The 18056-nt window shown below is 44.0% G+C and overlaps 3 protein-coding genes and 1 pseudogene across 4 annotated transcripts; 2 read left to right on the top strand and 2 right to left on the bottom strand.

Moving 5' to 3' along the window:
* Window positions 1-418: 418 nt before the first annotated feature.
* Window positions 419-3518, top strand: LOC133913761 (GDSL esterase/lipase At3g48460-like). Its single transcript, XM_062357010.1, has 2 exons — window positions 419-1182; window positions 2786-3518. The coding sequence occupies exons 1-2, from the start codon at window positions 538-540 to the stop codon at window positions 3299-3301; spliced, it is 1161 nt and encodes a 386-aa protein (XP_062212994.1). The 5' UTR covers window positions 419-537; the 3' UTR covers window positions 3302-3518.
* A 324-nt stretch (window positions 3519-3842) lies between these two features.
* LOC133913760 (serine/threonine protein phosphatase 2A 57 kDa regulatory subunit B' theta isoform-like) lies at window positions 3843-8253 on the bottom strand. Of its 2 annotated transcripts, XM_062357009.1 has the most exons (4): window positions 7946-8253; window positions 7683-7775; window positions 6214-7600; window positions 3843-4510 (listed from the first exon to the last, which is right to left on the bottom strand). In XM_062357009.1, exons 3-4 carry the CDS (start codon window positions 7411-7413, stop codon window positions 4151-4153), a joined length of 1560 nt encoding a protein of 519 aa, XP_062212993.1. In that variant the 5' UTR covers window positions 7414-7600; window positions 7683-7775; window positions 7946-8253; the 3' UTR covers window positions 3843-4150. The 2 variants fall into 2 exon arrangements, with proteins under 2 accessions (XP_062212993.1, XP_062212992.1); XM_062357008.1 differs by lacking the exon at window positions 7683-7775.
* A 2544-nt stretch (window positions 8254-10797) lies between these two features.
* On the top strand, window positions 10798-14666 carry LOC133913759 (poly(ADP-ribose) glycohydrolase 1-like). The gene is made up of 9 exons (XM_062357007.1): window positions 10798-11715; window positions 11803-12007; window positions 12426-12530; window positions 12834-12952; window positions 13078-13221; window positions 13340-13409; window positions 13565-13702; window positions 13815-13877; window positions 14367-14666. The coding sequence occupies exons 1-9, from the start codon at window positions 10880-10882 to the stop codon at window positions 14529-14531; spliced, it is 1845 nt and encodes a 614-aa protein (XP_062212991.1). The 5' UTR covers window positions 10798-10879; the 3' UTR covers window positions 14532-14666.
* An 871-nt stretch (window positions 14667-15537) lies between these two features.
* LOC133913758 (pentatricopeptide repeat-containing protein At2g27610-like) lies at window positions 15538-17883 on the bottom strand (annotated as a pseudogene).
* Between the last annotated feature and the right edge of the window lie 173 nt (window positions 17884-18056).

Below are 18056 nucleotides of genomic sequence, written 5' to 3'. Positions count from 1 at the left end.
TACTATCTAGTCTAGCTAAGCTAGCGCCAGCTCGTAGTTAGCGTCGGCGACCTAGAGGTACGTTCTGCTCTCCATCGCCAGCTCGGACGTCGATCGTATGAGCTCCATCGCGATTCAAAATTCAGATCACGGTGCCGTGCAACGACCACCTAATTATGTGCACACGTAATAACTGCCATAATGTGCACCGCCGACCTCTTTCTGTTGGCATATAATAGTAGATAATTTTTTGTTTTTAGTGATATATTATATTTATCAGGCTCATATAATATCTTATAGCCTAATAAAAAGGATGTTCGGATATCTAATTTTACAGATAAGATATTTAATTATTTTTATTCTGAGTTCGCTGCTGTCCTGTGATTAATGTGCTGCTGACACCACGGAGAGTGCAGGGCTGGAGTACACTGTAGTACTAGTTGGTATCGGAAAAGATTCACATTTCTGCTTCGATTTTATTTCTCACTGGGGCTTCCAGCTATAAAAACTGTACTACTCCACACGTACACACGCGCAGGTGCGAGTGGCAAGCTAGATATGGCGATCACCAGCCGTCTCCTCCTGCTCGCCGTCGCCGTGGCGGTAGCGGCTCCGGCTGCGGGAGCCGCGTCCGCGTCGCCGTCGCCGTTCCGGAAGGTGTACGCGTTCGGCGACTCGTTCACGGACACGGGGAACACGCGCTCCACGACGGGGCCCTACTCCTTCGGCTACGTCTCCAGCCCGCCCTACGGCGCCACCTTCTTCCACCGCTCCACCAACCGCTACTCCGACGGCCGCCTCGTCGTCGACTTCCTCGCGCAGGAGCTGTCGCTGCCCTCCTTCCTCCCGCCCTACCTCTCCAACACTTCCAACGCCACTTCCAAAGCCACCGACGTCGGCGTCAACTTCGCCGTCGCCGGCGCCACGGCCATCGAGCATGAGTTTTTTGCCAAGAACAACCTCAGCATCGATATCACGCCGCAGTCCATCATGACGCAGCTCGCCTGGTTCGACGCGCACCTCCGCCGGACAACTGCAGCCGCCGCCAGCACCAGCAAGAACAAGCAGCAGCTCGCCGACGCGCTCTTCTGGGTTGGCGAGATCGGCGCCAACGACTACGCCTACACCGTCATGGCACGCGACACGATCGGCCCCAAGCTCATCCGGACCATGGCCGTCCAGAGGGTCACCGCCTTCATCGAGGTACATATGTTACAGACGTCATTAGTGCTAATCACATGACCTAATCATTCCTGAAACTGGAAACAGACAGCAATCTATCAGGTAATGCAAGTCTAGAACACTACTGGTATTTTATGAGTAGTGCTGCAAATAACTTAAGATCTTAGAACAGTTGAGTATCACAGTAAGCATTACTCCATCCATCTAGTTATAAATACATATTATTTTAAATAACACATGATCTATAACGCATAGATTTGATTTTGATTTTCTATTAGAATATATTTATAAAATTCATTGAATTTGTGATATTAAAAAATATATTTTATAATAAATCTACACATATGTTTTTAAAGTTTTCAAATTAAATATTTTAAAAATCATTGTTAATTAAAATTTTAATTAAATATTTTACAAATCGATATGTATTTATGACCTGAGCGAGAACGGTTGGTATGGCATTAACGCCTGATCCCCATCTTGCGCTGTCCATGTCAGAGCAACATTTGCTTTCATTTCGCTAAGCTTTGATCTCCTAGCTACTCCACTGTGTCTCCATATGTTCCTAGTTTCTAGAAACAAGCGGCAATTCAGCACTGGGCCTAGCTACCTCTTGTGTTCGTCCTGACGCCTTCTACATGGCGGAGCTCACTCACACTTGATGTTTCCACAAACAAAGGGAGAAAGCCACATTACAAGTCCTGATTGCAACAATCCTAGAAGGACAAGGTTGTCTTTTATGGTACTATCTTCCTCGTTGTATTTGTACTACAGAATTGCTAATTTAGGCCCTGTCAACTGTTAAACATACTGCTTATATAGTTAAATATATAAAATATAATCTAAAGAGGAACCTGGTGAGGTGCCAAGATGGGTGTTTCCTTGCACTGTTCTTGCCTAAGTGCAGTGATAAGTCGACAGACAGCAGAGAATTGGGGATGCAAATTAAGGGCTCAATTTTGATGATCCAGTGGAGTGAGGCTCGCTGGATAGCTTGGAGTGATGGAGCTACTGCGAAGACGCTAGAACAGTAGAATCTGCTTTCATGAGGCGCTGCGGCTCCTGCAACCTTCAGTACTGTATGCACATCAGCCAAATTTTATGGCTATTTAATGCAGGGTCTCTTCGTCCTCCTACCAACTTTCCCAAGCAGTAGCCGGACATACGCACGGATCTACTACTCTTATATATATATAAGTAAAACTAGTATATAATCATGAGACTACATACTCCTTGTTCTATCTATAATTAATCCTGTTATAACTGAAATATATATTACTTTCCGATATGTATATACTGCTTTCTGTACTCTCATGTATACATACTTCCCCTCTAATGAGGATTTAAAAAGAAGTATGTATATTTCAAAAAGTAGTATATATCTCAAAAAAATTATTTATAAAATATATATATATATAAAAAGTAATATGTACTTCAGTTATAACGGATGAAACCACTCTGATATTACTATGTCAGTTTTAGTTCATAATTCGATGTATGGAGTCGTTGTCTGCGAACTAAATTCACTGCAAAGATCTGCATGGAACAGCAACCCCTGCACCGAATTATGATCTGTAGAAATTATCCAATATGGATGATTGTATCTTGGGGTTGCAAATGGCAGGCGTTGCTGGACAGAGGCGCCAAGTACATGATCGTGCAGGGACTGCCGCTCACCGGCTGCCTGCCGCTGGCCATGACGCTGGCGCGCGCCGACGACCGCGACAACGTCAGCTGCGTGGCGTCCGTCAACCGCCAGAGCTACGCGCACAACCGGCTCCTCCTGGCCGGCCTCCGCCGGCTCCGGCAGAAGCACCCGGGCGCCGTCATCGCCTACGCCGACTACTACGGCGCGCACCTCGCCGTCATGCGGAGTCCCGCGAGGTATGGCTTCACGGAGCCCTTCCGGACGTGCTGCGGCTCCGGCGGCGGCGCCTATAACTTCGACCTCTTCTCCACCTGCGGCTCGCCGGAGGTCACCAAGGCCTGCGCCCAGCCGGCCAAGTACGTCAACTGGGACGGCGTCCACATGACGGAGGCCATGTACAGGGTCGTCGCCGGTATGTTCTTCCAGGGCGGCGACACCTACTGCCGCCCCGCGTTCAGCGCCCTGCTGGCCAGGAAAGCCCAGGGTAAGTGACCGCCGCCGAGATCACCAGGAAAATGCATGCTACAAGCTCACAGATTTATCCAGTGTTGCTCCTTGCTAGCTAGAGTCAGCAGAAATGCAGTTTAGTGGTGACAAATGCATCAGTCACCTTGTTCTTGAACCATTATGATTTCTGAGGCATATGTGACGCTACGATGATGATGAACAAAGAAGGTTTAATAAGAAGTATCCCAGAGTTTAAAGTGAACTTTTCAACCTACCAGCTCATGGCTCACAATCTTTGTTAGCATTCTGTTTTCTTGGAGCAACATACAGCAAATCTTCCAGATGCATGGCAGCATATTGCATGAACACAGAGCAAGCCATAATACAGTTAATGCACCACACACACTCTGTGAGCCATACTTGCTCATATTGTGCTCGAAAGATAATTGTACTTCCATTTACAACAATGAAGGCTCATGCCAACTCAATAACAGCAAGATGACTCATTTCAAGACTCTAACTAGGGTTCTATCCACTAACTACCACCGTTTTTTCCCCGAAAATGAATACTCATGAGAAGATTGCAGGACCAGGTAAAAACAAATCATAACCAACTTCAGGCAAGGTTAAATGTTACAGAAATCAACTGCAGATCTTATCATGCCAAAATGAGCCAAGACTAAGGATCCAGAAATAGCGCTACTGTGCCTAACCCAACTGGCTTCTCAGATCTTATGTCAAATTGCCCACCTTAATATACCTCGTATATACAACTCAATCCTGTACAATGTTTCATGAATACCTAACAATTCGAGAATTTTTCAAAAATCAGAAAACGCTTGCCCAAACTTGAAACTACCAAGTAGTACATTTCTTTACCACATGAATGACTCGCTACACAACTGAAGATTGACGAGGTAAGGGCCAAGAGACGAGCACTGCTGCTCCGCTTGTTGCTTTCGCTGATGCAATCTCTTCAAGGCGTTTCCATGTGGCTTCTTGCTTCAATTTGACCTCCTTCTCTTTGGCTTTCTCTTCCTCATATTTCCGCAGACACTCGGTGAATAGTCCAGCATCATGATCAGAGAACAGTTTTTGAACATTAAGAGTGAGGCTTTGCACAGCTTGGTTCCAGTGCCTGTTAGTATTTCTCTCCAGTGCAGGAAAGATGATAGGTAATATAACCTTGCTATTTTGCTTGATCAAATTCTCGATATGGTCATTATTCCACAAAAATAATGCTCTCTCAGCAACCTGAAGCAAAATAAGCACCGTTGAATTACCATTCATCAATTAATTAATTATTCTGTATCTACAATTTCAATAAGACTTACATTTACAACCATGCAAAAAGAGTGAATTGCACAAAACTACAAGTATTGTGCATAGTAAGACAAAACTACAAGTATTTGCATTAATTTCACATAAAACCTGATTTTAATTAGATTTATCCAAAAAATAGTCTTATGTTTCTTCAAAAATCCTAGAATTTTTTGTATGTGTTTCATAATCCATGTGCAACTCATTTTAATTGGATTCACCCAAAAAAACTTATGTAGAATTTAAACTAAAATTCTCTAAAAAGGCAACTTTTATAACTCCTAATAGTTAGAGCCACAAATAAAATCCCAAAAATATGGGAAAAATTACTAATATTCTTCTTATATGATGGACTAATTTTTAAAATTATTTTTAGAAACTCACTTTTTCACCATATAACCTAGGGCTGTAAATAATTTTAGAAATTAGTCCATCATATAAGAAGAATATTACTGAATTTCCCATATTTATGGATTTTATTTGAGGCTCTAACAATTGTTAGGAGTTGTAAAAGTAGTTTTTTTGGATACTTTTAGTTTAAATTCTACACAGCCTTTTTGGGTGATGCAAATTAAAATTTGTTGCACATGGATTATGGAACACGTACAAAAAATTCTAGGATTTTTGGAGAAACATAATACTATTTTTTGGGTGAATCTAATTAAAATAAGATTTTATATGAAATTAGTGTACAATACTTGTAGTTTTGTGTTACTATTCACAATAATTATAGTTTTGTGTTACAAATGCCACAATACTTGTAGTTTTGTGCGATTCACTCATGCAAAACTAAAGCAATGTTTGATGTATGAAGCTCTGAAATGCAATAGGTAATTTGAGATGTGATGAAAGATCACCCTCACAATATTTTGTTCCCAAACTCCACACGATTTTGTGCACAGATTAAGCAAAGAAAAGAACTGTGGAGAAAGACTTAGCGTTGAGAATGAAGGATAAATAATAACTCTTCATCCTCTCTCTTAACCACTGTAACAAAGTTATGTCTTAAATATTGATTCAGATGTCCTACAATTCATTTCTGAAGAGCTCATACACTACAGAGGAATCTTTACAAGGAATTCCCTTGGCAACCCATGGCGGCCGCACATCATAGATTTACTTTTACAAAATGGCCATTTGCCAGAAGCTGCTCAACCATTTCTCAAACTAATCATACAAAATGACCATTAATATGTAATCAATTAGTGTGATATTAAGAACAAACTGTAAGTTGCTTTTGTAAGATAAAAAAATAGGATGCCTCTAAACTAAACTAACAAATATAGGGTACAGAAAACTTCAACGTAAAGTGAGCACAAAACTATCTTGTGAAGTGAGAACTCAAAAGACAAAATAAATCTTAAACTCAGTGAATAAATTTCATGTGCCACTTAAAATACTAAGCTGTCTGATTATAGACCCACACAGGAACAACATAATCCACATATTATATTTACACAAACATGCTTAGAACAGAAACAATAAGAGACGGAATGTCAGGATCACCGTGCAGATCAAGCACCTTATCAATTTAAGAGACAGGGACAAAAGAAAATTACAAAATGGGAAAATCGAGAAATAACAAACACAAATGGTTACTCTTTTTATGATGAAGACAATGCTGCGGCTAATATTACCTGAAAGTGTGAGCTATTCAGGCACCGTGCTATCTGGCGGAAAAGAGGTACCATGCATTTCTGGAACTCTGCAGGTTGTGTAGCTTCCAATATCTCTTCCAACTCTCCCAAAAACATCACCTCCTTAGAGCTGTTTGTGATGGGCCAATATTTCAATAGGCCTCTGATAACTGTATCTGCAAGTTTGCAATCCTTTTCGACAAACTGGGTAATACAGTAAGATAGCAGCTGATGATACATCGAAATGCATTTTGGCTTGTGAAGCGGAATTAAAGCTCGAACAAGGAACAATTTGTGCTCTTCCTTAAGTGGCAATGCAAACCCATTGATGATACTCCCCAAAATCTCCAACAGCTCTGCAATTCCATTGTGTTTTTCAGTTTCATAGATGAACTGATAGAAGATGTTGTTGATGCCTTTCCTAATAAATGGCCGATGAACCATGAACTTTCCATAGACACGGTGAAGTATCATCTTGAGGTACTCCCTCTCTCTAGGGTCTTCAGAATCAAAGAGGTCAAGTAGCCTCAAAACAAACGAATGATCGATGTATCTTTTAGCCAACTTGGCGTCAGTCTCTGGAGACTGAATGAACCTCAAGAACAACTCATAAACAATCTGCAAGTGCGACCATGAAGGGTCCATGACAGGCTCCTCCTCATCCACATCAAAGGCTTCCACTTTGTTCTCTCTTGGAGGGGTAGTCAGTGTCCTGAACAGGTTTACAGAAACCATTTTTGTGATCTCTTGCATGCTTGCCTCAGAAAATTTCCCATTGGCCAAGTCAATATAGTCAACAAGCTCCACCAAAGTTTGTCTCTTTATTTCCTTCTCCTTTATGTTCTTTGTTGGATCGGTGAAGTCAAATTGAGTGCAGCACAAGTTCAACTTCTTGATGAACAGGCTCTGCTTCTCCGTATTGGGCACATCCTTAAAGCTTGGTAACGACACAAAGGCTGACGAGGCTGAAACACCATTAACATTTACCCTTGAGTTTGCATTTCCGACATGCATGCCACTCCCATAACTAAGCCCAGAGCTGGAGATGACCGGTGGCTGGTTACTCAAGTTGGAGGTCCTGTCTGCACCTCTCGAACCCAATGGCGGGTGCGACACAGAGGGGCTGGACCTGCCAATAGGATCCTTATCCCTGGATTTAGACTGTTTCTTGGGGATCCGTCCAAGGAATTGCTTTATCATGCTATCACCCAGATTAATAAAGCCACCGAGCACCAACTTCAAAGAGCTTCGGAAGCAATGGTCGTCACCTTCCAAGTAGTAGCCTATTACTGAACAGTAAACCCTAGTACATTGCCATGTCAAGGCAAGCTTCACTCCAATATCTGAATTTTTAGCATGTTAGCACAACACATCGAGCCGCTCCAATCTGGGAAAACCAAATTGACAAGTCAAAATAACAAAACATAAGAAGACGCGTCGTCCCCTCAAAGAGAAGAAAAAAAAACTACCCGTGGGATCACACAGCAACAGATCAGTAGAGCCCAAAATTTTAGAAAGTAAACTGCATAGGTCAATCTCGAGCGCGGAAGAATAAGACGAACCTAATCGAACCATATAGGGATGTATTAAATCAGGTTATCAGGGTAACACGCAGCAAACAAATCCGCAACTGACAAAATGGGAAAGATTTGGATTTGATTGCCCAGTCAAAGCAACGAAATGGTCATGAAAACAAAATGAACAACCACCACAAGTCCCCACGGTGACTCACCAACAAAAGAAGAAATCGATCCAAGTCCTGATGGATCTCAACTCCACGCCGGTCCAGTACCAGTAGAGGGCGGGGACGAGGAGCAGGAGGAGGAGGGCGACGCTTCTCGACGTGTGAGAAGACTTGCCGTGGATGGAAGGGCGCTGGCTTGTTGCGTCCCGTCGCCGGCGGTGAGGTCGCCGATGATGAGGCGCAGCAAATGCGGCGGTGGAAGAGAGGAGCTAGAGACCGAGAGAGGAGAGGAAAGTTCCCTCCTCGACTTTGCAGATTTCCCGTTTTACCCCTGGATCCACTGCAGGATAACACCGCAGTTGGTGGTCTTAGTTGTCATAAACAAAACTGCTAAGAGGTTGTATCCTCTATCTACTATTGGATATCAAATCTCAAGTTTATTTAAGATGAAATTTTATTATAATGGTAAACAATGTATCTATTTTACTAATGTTTTTAAAAACATTCATTTTTTTAAACTGTCCGGTTCATTGATTTCTCGTGAAAGTAATCGGTTTGGTTTGGTCCAAAACTCCGAGAGCATGGAATTTCTGAACCAAGCTAAGCTAAAAGAATATCATCTATGCTTTATTTTCAATTAGATTGGTAAAAGTAGGGCAAAAAATGCTTCGACTTGGAACAAATTTAATATGACATATATAAGTTAGATTGCAAGAAGATATGCTCTAGGTACGACTTCATCCCTTTTTATTGGATAAGTCTATATTCCTGGTTGAATTGTTATTATCACAACCATTTGGATAAAATGTTTCCCAATATCGATGATATTTTGATAGTTACGGATATCCATAAATCAGTTACTTTGTATATATTGCAGGTATGCCAAACTTTTGTCGTAAAAGTAATAAGTATTGATTAGAATTTTTATAAAGAATTTTTAAGCTAACATGCATGCCATAACTTTTTATAAAGAATTTTTAAGCTAACATGCATGCCATAAGTTGTACACCAGTACAACTTATGTAGATGCAGGCACACACGTACAGGCGTCACACATACATGTCGTCATCCATGCCGGCCAGTGGCGGCGGCGTGAGTCGTCGTCGGCGCGGCGCGGTGGTTGGCACGGGCCGGCGTCGCGTGGAACCGGTCGCTTGAGCAGGAAGAAGCCATGAAAGTATGAAGCACTTGTTCTAATTTTTTTCTGTTTTTTTATCCTTAAAAGAATTAATGGAGTTTGTTGGCGCCAACCGATTCGGCATTATACGTTGGGTTTGCTTTGGCTCGCCAGGGTGTTTAAGATCATGAGTCATTAAGCCGCGTGATTAGCCGAACCAACCGGTGAACCAATGCCATGATGGGATTCATTTACATGTAACGACCTGCGCGATTTACAGGCTGCAGCGCAATCGCCAGTCGAGAAGGTCCAGATCTGCGGGTGTTCTCTCGCAAAAGAAAAAAAAGAGAGAAAGATCTGCAGGTGTCATGCCTGCGTCACTCATTATTTCACGTGTTTTACACACACAGGAGTATCAACTTGCACGTTTCTGCAAACAAAAATGAAAGAACCTAACATGGTGTACCCATGCTCCAAAGGAAAGAAAAATAATAATAACTGGCCATGCAGCTAGACTAGTGAAATGCAATTCCACATGTCTTTACATACACACAGTCTATTTTGACCATTTATCTTTCTCATCTGATATTTATCTATTTATTGATTTTCTCACATATCTTATTATTTTTTTACCTAAATTTTCAGCACGAATCTTATTAAAAAAATAATCCAAATAAACCATGTATCTGTATATCCTAGTGGAATTTTTGTGTCCCTCGGCTTAGTGGCTACTGGAGATATTCCAGCACTTAAGTGTAACTTAAAAAGATACTAGCCATAGCATAGGAAAATCAACATGTAAGCTTTTGATAACATCTTCTCAGATCTACATCCTTAAGAAAGTTTACTAGGGAAAATCACTGGAGACTTTGCTATCTGTTCTTGGTGGGAAAGAAAAGGTCAAGATTACGGGAGTAGGGAAACTTTTATGGGCTCCAAGATATGACCGAATAATTTTCAGCTCAAGTGGTTTGCAGAAATAGGGCTGAGCTTAGCCCACTCGACTGAATAATTTGCAACTCCTGTGTTTTGCTTGTCGTATTGTAGTAATGTTGCCGTTAAGGCTTGGAACTATCTGCACCTTTAATTTGGAATTGTAGTTCTCTCCTTGTGTCCAAATCGGTGTTACTGGATACGAGATATAGGTGTCAAAATTTGACTCAAATTTGGATATTCGATTCGGTTAAAAAAATCAAAAAAAAAAATTAAACATAGTTGCCCAAGTAACTATGAGCCAAAAGACTAATGTGTGTTTAAATGAGAATGCATCTATTTACCTTTTATTTTTATTAAGTTTTTTTTATTTTTTTAGTATAAAGAGGACGAACACGACATACACTTCACATTCACACCACACGCATACACAATGTACATATCTATATATACAATTGAAGGGATTAGAAGTCATAAAATCTCTAATACGTGAGAACACTTAGTACCACCGAACACCTAAGGCTAATCCCAGTCGCTAATGGTGAAATACCCGGGCGGGTAGGCTGGGCACTCCCAGCGCTACCACCGAGCCATCGGCTCGTTGGCATCATGTAGTGATAATTTAGTTTGATGGAAATACTTCCGATATTGCTAGGAGTTCATCTGCTATTGTGCAGGTCTAATCGTCTATGAGAAGGCGAAGTTGGTACCCAGTAAAAATCCGTTGATGTTCATATGCGTATAGGTATCATCAGGTAGGAAGCAGCAGGGACTTCTAGACGTACAGCAGCACAAGTCATCAGCGTTTGCCTCTCCCTACCGGCTGGGGTTGTCAGGCTTGTGCCCAGCAGCAGTTGCAGGTTGACGAATCGGATTGCCATTGCGCCGGTGAAACTCCTTGAGGCAGCTCTGATATTGCTGGAGCATGATCGATGGCGGAAGGATTTGAATTTAATGTGCCTGAAAACGGAGGAGGAATCTACCTTCCGTTCCATCTCTGCGTCGAGTCCCACAGCCTGTGGTTGTCGCGGCCACCGATGATGTTGCCGACGGCGACGCTGCCCTCCCTCTCCGCCATTGCCGCACTCCACTCTGCAACGCTGTTGTGTGCTCGAGGGTTGTTACTGTGTCGGTTTGGAGTGGACTCGACTCGGGTCGGGTGGCGTCCAAAGCTCACAGACCAGTCCACACGGACACGCGGCCGAGCCCACCGAGTCGGAGTCTGCACTGCAATGGATCCGTCGTCGGGTTCGGGTCTGGCGGCGTGCGGCGACCTGCGCTCGGCGCTGCCCTTCCTCCCCGTCGTCCTCCGCGGCGGCGCCCTCTTCTGGCCGCCGCCGGCGCAGGAGTCGCTGAGGGCCCTCGCGCTCGGCCCCGACGTCAGCCGCGTAGCCTCGGGCGACGTCCTCGCCGACGCGCTCTCCGACCTCCGCCTCGCCCTCGCTCTGCCCCCGCTGTCCCCCCGCGCCTCCGACGGCCTCGCCCTCTTCTTCGATGACCTCCTCTCGCGAGCCCACGCGCGGGGCTGGTTCGCCGACGTCCTCCCCTCCCTAGCCCGCCTCCTCCTCCGCCTCCCCGCGCTGCTCGAGGACCACTACGCCAAGGAGGCGTCCGGGCTTCGGATCCTGGGGTCGCAGGAAGCCGGCGTTGTGGTCCTCAGCCAGGAGCTCGTCGCCGCGCTGCTCGCCTGCGCGCTCTTCTGCCTCTTCCCCACGGCCGATAGGAGCGAGGCATGCCTTCCCACGATCAATTTCGACGGCCTGTTCTCGTATGTCCTCTCACATTTTGTGTTGTTTTGCTAGTGAGTGGAAGAAGAACTGGATTATAGATGTGTTGTTCACTGATCGATCGGCAGGGCTCTGAGTCACCGTTCGAGGCAAAGCCAGGAGCAGAAAGTGAGATGCCTTGTTCACTATTTCGAGAGGGTGACTGATTCTACACCTACTGGTTTCGTTTCGTTTGAGCGCAAGGTTCTTCCTCGCCAATCTGTCTCGGATGGCGTTGCCTATCCTGACATTGATGCGTGGATGAAATCCAGTGCCCCCCTGTGCCAATTCCGGGTAAGAGGCATTGCAAACTCATGCATTTCGGTTACAGATCATATTTTCAGGCATACATTTGACGCCATTCAGAAGAAAATGTTTTGGAATTTGTTCGTCTGATCCATCTTGCTGCTCTATGCATCTAGGAGAAATGCCATGTTATGCATTGTGTATTGATATAACTACATTTTGACACTAAGGTGTGCATGATGAAGTAATTTATTTCCTGGTATTGGCACGAAACTGGAAGGACGGCTAGTAGAAATGGGGAAAAAAATACTCGGCCCACGCCCAACCTATGATGGCATCAGAGTTCATCTGGAAAAAATAAGGAACATCTGGGGGTTTAATTGTGTTGTGGTGATTATCAAATTGCCTCAAATTGTTTACTGTTGAGATGAAACCTGCTGATTGTATGTTTTCTTTTCATTAGTAGGTATTTTCCTCAGGTTTTATAGAAGATGAGGAACAAGAAGCCCTAGAAGTTGACTTCGCAAATAAATATCTGGGAGGAGGTGCACTTTCCAGGGGCTGTGTGCAGGTCTCTTTCTTTTGATTGGTAGATTTTAGTTTCCTCAATCTTCAACTATGTAGCAAATGCTTCCGTTTGAGCTTGCAGTATTCATGTGATGCTGTTCATTTATCACCAGTTTTAAGACACATCTCTACATCTGTAGTGTATGGATTGTAATTTATCCACCATTTTCTATGGTACTAGAAAATTACTCATGTTGCCTTCTGATGTGAATTTATATGCCTTCAGTTTGTGTCAAAGAGATTATATACATGTTACAAGTGCTTTTATGTTTTCCTTTGTTACCATTGTCCCTTTTCTACGTCACAGGAAGAGATCCGCTTCATGATTAACCCAGAACTTATTGTGGGCATGCTCTTCACGGCTTGCATGGAAGATAATGAGGCCATAGAAATTGTTGGTGCAGAAAGGTTCTCACAGTATATGGGGTTAGTTTAAACCTTATCCATCTGTTGCTTGATATTAGTTCATAGGTTGAATAAGAAAGAACTGCTCCTGTAGTCAATATGATTTGACATCTTTACATGAATCCAACACTTACTTCTCCTTACAGGTATGGTTCCTCATTCCGCTTTGTTGGTGACTATTTAGATAGCAAGCCCTTTGATTCAATGGTTAGACGGAGAACTAGGATAGTGGCAATTGATGCATTGGACTGCCCAACTATGTTACAGTATGAATCTAGTTGTCTTCTAAGGTATGTCTAATTATATTTTGAAGTATCTCATAGTTGTCACTGTTTGCATACTGTCTTACGAAAATCTTTTAAGTTTTAGTTTTTCTAAATTTTCCCTATAATACACACCTTTGCTCAGGGAAGTGAACAAGGCGTTCTGTGGGTTTTCTGATCAATCGAAACATCAGCTCTATGCGAAGCTTTTCCAGGTTGTTTATCCGATCACTCCTTGTAATTTATGATAAGCTTTTCTGGGCCTAACATGATAAACTGGAATTTACGATATATACATGGCATAAAAAATTCAGCAGTATGATAGTTATATGTGCGCTGATTATGTTTTCACTTTCAAAACACTGTTCAGGATTCTGTTACCAAGGATAACTCTCCAAGTATCAGTTCCGGTGAATATATAGGGGTTTCAACTGGAAACTGGGGTTGTGGTGCTTTTGGTGGAAACCCTGAAATTAAGAGCATGATTCAGTGGATTGCTGCATCACAGGTACAATCAAAATGTGTGACTTGTTATTATGTAATCAAACTTCAGGGTTGGTAACTGATCAATTCATCAGACATTATTGGACCAGTAAATTTGTATGACTTTATCTGTGCAGGCACTCCGACCTTTTGTTAATTATTACACTTTTGAGGCTGCATCTCTGGAAAGATTAAGTGAGGTACTATGCATCCTTCACACAACTTACGCTTACCCTGCAATATTAGAAAGTTACATTTAGCTGTACTACTTCTAAAGTTGGTGTAAGTTTGCAAGTCATCTCCTACAGAAATGGTTGATTGTTCTTTATTTTCTTCTTTTCTTTTGGGGTCTACACTAGTAGGGTGTAGATCTCCTCATTCAGAGCCGTCCAATGGAACCTCTCTTTGGACGGACCGCCAATGGGGTCCGATACTCCGATTCCTTTTTCATTTAACCAAGCGATGGGATCTGATTCCTTTTTTTTTTAACTAAGCGATGGGGTTTGACTTATCCTTAGAAGCTTAACAAAGTAGCTTGCACGATAAAAATGGATCTGATGGTGTATCCTGCTAGATGGAGGTGGCATGATTCATCCGTTGTCTGTACCAAATAAAGTTAACCGTAATCCTGTTCTGTTAGACTGACTTCACCTCCTTTTTTTCCCCTTATATCTTCATGTGTGTGACAGGTGATCCAGTGGATACTACGTCATGGATGGACAGTTGGCGAGTTGTGGCACATGCTCATCGAGTACTCATCCCAGAGGTTGAGAGGAGACACGTGCAAGGGCTTTTTCGCGTGGCTACTTCCCAATGACGACCCCAATAGTGATGTGCATGACATGTCTGAGTAGTCCCAGTTTTGCGATGTCAGAATCTGTGAGACGGGGCAGCTCTAGGAGCGTCGTGCGTTACTTGTGTGTGCGCCCGAACAGCCACTCTGGAAAGAAAAACATTCTTTGTTGATTGCATCCTTACGGAGATTCTTAGATCATATACAGTGGGGTGCTTAAATGATGTACTTCTGAAAAAACGGGGTTTTTTATTCCCAATTGTATTATCACATGTACCATCTCCAACGGTTTTCTTTCAGTGTCTAGAATTTTTTCACGACGGGATTTTCGTTCCCTTCAATACTCTAACGGGTTTCTCTTTACAGTTTCCATCACAAAGGAATTCTCAGGATCATTCCTTTTAAAATAAGATTCTCTCTTCTTTTCTTTCGTAATTTCTCTCGAAAGGTAGCTGTTAGAAATGAGAAGAAATAAAGGGAATGAGAATGAGAAAGGGGATCAGGAAGGGAAAGAAATGAATAGAACACGGTTAGAGATGGTCTTAAATACTATTGTTTATATTAGTGCTATTAAGATAAATAATCATGTTTAAACACATGTTTATATTAGAAATTATATCTTTTATGTAGGATCTTTAACACTCACTTTTCTTAAGCACCTATTGTTCATACCCGTATGGCATCTAACTCCAATTTCTGGATGCGCTTGTTTGAAAGTCATGAACGTAACAGGCAATGGCAAAATATTGATCGATTTTCAGCACTGCTCATACTCTATTCCATGTCTCAGACGCATGATTGATTATACGGAAAAGGACGCAGAACAGCAACACTCCAGATACCAACTTCACCAGAGGAACCCTTCAACGCACACCACAAGATGATTTACGCCAAAAAAAAATGATTCTGATCATGACAGGGTAAACCAACAGAACCTTTCGGGCATCACAACTCTTGATTAGCGTTACAAGGTTCAAGCTAATGAATGGAAGTAATGAGTCCTCTCGAGACACTGATAGTGTACATATGATAGCTGTTGCGAGATCTGCAATCTGCCATGCTGCATAAGTTTCGAAAAATTCCTTCATAAGAATGTTAGAGATCTTCTAAAGAGTCAAGGCTACATGTTAGCTTGCAACCAAAAACAAAAACATTACTATCATATACAATGTTCTACTGTACAAGTTATTTGTATATCTTTCACATCTAAACCTGCATATGAAAATCTGTACTCTGCATCACATCAACAAGCTCCCCAAGCATCTGATAGACGGACGCCGAGTCTGGATGAGACATGTCCCTTGCAACAAAGGCATGGACCTCGTTCTTGACCTCAATCCAGCTCCACCCGGCATCCTTCTTCACCCCCACTTCGTCCATCCTCCTCCACACCCTCCCAGCATCCTGCCATTCTGCATGCATCGCGTAGATGTTCGACATCAGCACGTAGCTCGCAGAGTCCTGTTCTGAAAGCACCAAGAGCTTATCTGTTGCGAGCTTTCCAATGTCCAGATTCCTGAGCAGCTTGTATGATGCTAACAGCGCTTTCCATATCAAGACATCAGCCTCGAATGGCATCATCTCAATCATTCACAGTGCCGCATCGAATCTGCCATTTCGACCCAGCATGTCGATCATGCATGCATAGTGAGGAGGAGTCGGCGTGATACCATATTGATTGATCATTAGTCTGAAGAACATCTCCCCTTCCGTTACTAAACCTGCATGATTGCACCCTACCAAGACTCCCAGAAATGTTGAATAATCTGGCTTGTAACCCCTGGAACACATCTCACTGAATGCCTTTAGTGCCAAATTTGCATCCCCATGCTGTGCAAAACCATGAATCAGCGAGTTCCAAGATGTGACATCACGGAGATGCATGGCATCAAATGCAAGCTTTGCGGATTCAATTTGGCCGCACTTGGAATACATGTTGATCAGTGCATTCCCAGTAAAAAATTTGGAGTCACACCCCGGTTTCAGTGCCAGGCAATGAAACTGCCTTCCTTGATCCAGCAATGCCAGGTTTGCACAAGAACTCAGACTGCTAGAGAAGGCATAGTCATTCGGTGTGAAACCCTTTGAATGCATCTGAGAAAGCAATTCTACAGCCTTCTCACCGAAACCATTTTGGAAGTATGCCGAAATAGCAGCTGTCCAGCTAACAAGATCAGGATTTTCAGTCTTGTTGAGCACAGCCTCCAGTTCTTCTACAAGACCAGTTCTACCGTACATAGAGAGTAATGCATTTGATACTCGAATATCTGTCATTAAGTTGCACTTGATGGCTGAACAGTAAATTTGATGTCCCAGAACAATGGAACCACAAGCCCCTAGGGCAACTGAGAATGCAAACTCATTTGGCTCGACACCCTCTGAAATCGTACAACTAAACACTCGCAATGCGTCTTCCAACATTCCATCTCTGATGTACAGCTGCATCATGGAACACCAGGATACCACGTTCTTGCAGTCGAGGTTTTCAAACACCATCTTCACCAGATCAAATTCACCGTTTCTTGAATAGAAATTGATCAGTGCAGTCGATGCATAGACACTTTGCAAATCCATTGCCTCGATCATGTACCCATGTATCTGCTCACCAAGAACACGAGGGCATGCTGCCAGCATGCTTGTCAGCGTGTGCTCATTCGGCTGCAGCCCCTGCCTCATCATCTGATAGAGCGCCTCCACGGCCTCTCCAAACTCGCCGTTACGGCAGAGCGCCGAGATGATCGAAGTGTACCCCACAATGTCCGGCGACTCCATTTGTCTAAAGACAACTTCAGCCGCCGACAACGAACCCCATCTCGAGTACAGCTCGATCAGGCAGCTCCCGATCCACGCGTCCCCGGAGAACCCCGCCCGCACGGCGAAGGAGTGCACCTGCTCGCCGAGCCCGAGCGCGCCCGCGCCCGCGCACGCCGCCAGCGCCGCGTTGCACGCCAGACTCCAGCATGTCGGCGAACACCGCCGCGGCGGCGTCGGGGCGCCCGTTCCGCGTGCACCCGGAGATGGCCGAGGTCCAGGCGACGGCGTTCGTGCGAGGCATTCGATCGAACAGGTCGAGAGCATCTCCCAGCCTCCCGGACTTCATGAGTCTGTCCAGCCGTTTGCAGTCGACAACGACGTCTAGCGGTCCATGGCTCGGTGGCGCGAGGAGGAGTCGAGGAGTGGGTGGGAGCTTGGCGTGGAGCGCGGCCATTTCCCATGGCAGGGACCAAGCGGAGCGGAAGAAGAAAGGATAAGCTTCCAGTGTGGGGGAGGCATTGGGCTGCGCCATGGGCTTGGGCCCAACCTAACGAGCCCGTTTTGAGGCCATCGGACCTGTTTGAAGGCACATCCGGCCCGATCCAGCTCGGCCCGGCCCATATCAGAAATAGCTGCTTACCTGGTCTTGCAGGTTGCGACACCGCGATGGTAAGGCTCGGGTAGTGTGCCGAACCCACCCGAGCTCGATACCTAGGTGACGCACCGAGGTTCTAATTTATTTCAGATTTTTTCAACTCCTCCGGCGTGACGTTATAGAAGGGACTACGATTTGCTCGTCGTCTACAGGATTCTCGATGGATCCCGGTGATCT

The sequence above is a fragment of the Phragmites australis genome, chromosome 3 (genome assembly GCF_958298935.1).
Source record: "Phragmites australis chromosome 3, lpPhrAust1.1, whole genome shotgun sequence".
Lineage (NCBI taxonomy): Eukaryota > Viridiplantae > Streptophyta > Magnoliopsida > Poales > Poaceae > Phragmites > Phragmites australis.
This window is presented reverse-complemented; position numbering and strand designations above follow the sequence as displayed.

Coding starts and splice junctions, on each gene's coding strand:
- LOC133913761 (XM_062357010.1), top strand. CDS start 538: ATGGCGATCACCAGCCGTCTCCTCCTGCTCGCCGTCGCCGTGGCGGTA. Junction 1,183..2,785: donor GGGTCACCGCCTTCATCGAG/GTACATATGTTA, acceptor TGCAAATGGCAG/GCGTTGCTGGACAGAGGCGC.
- LOC133913760 (XM_062357009.1), bottom strand. CDS start 7,413: ATGATAAAGCAATTCCTTGGACGGATCCCCAAGAAACAGTCTAAATCC. Junction 4,511..6,213: donor TGAATAGCTCACACTTTCAG/GTAATATTAGCC, acceptor ATTTTGCTTCAG/GTTGCTGAGAGAGCATTATT.
- LOC133913759 (XM_062357007.1), top strand. CDS start 10,880: ATGGCGGAAGGATTTGAATTTAATGTGCCTGAAAACGGAGGAGGAATC. Junction 13,703..13,814: donor AGTGGATTGCTGCATCACAG/GTACAATCAAAA, acceptor TTATCTGTGCAG/GCACTCCGACCTTTTGTTAA. Junction 13,878..14,366: donor CTCTGGAAAGATTAAGTGAG/GTACTATGCATC, acceptor TGTGTGTGACAG/GTGATCCAGTGGATACTACG.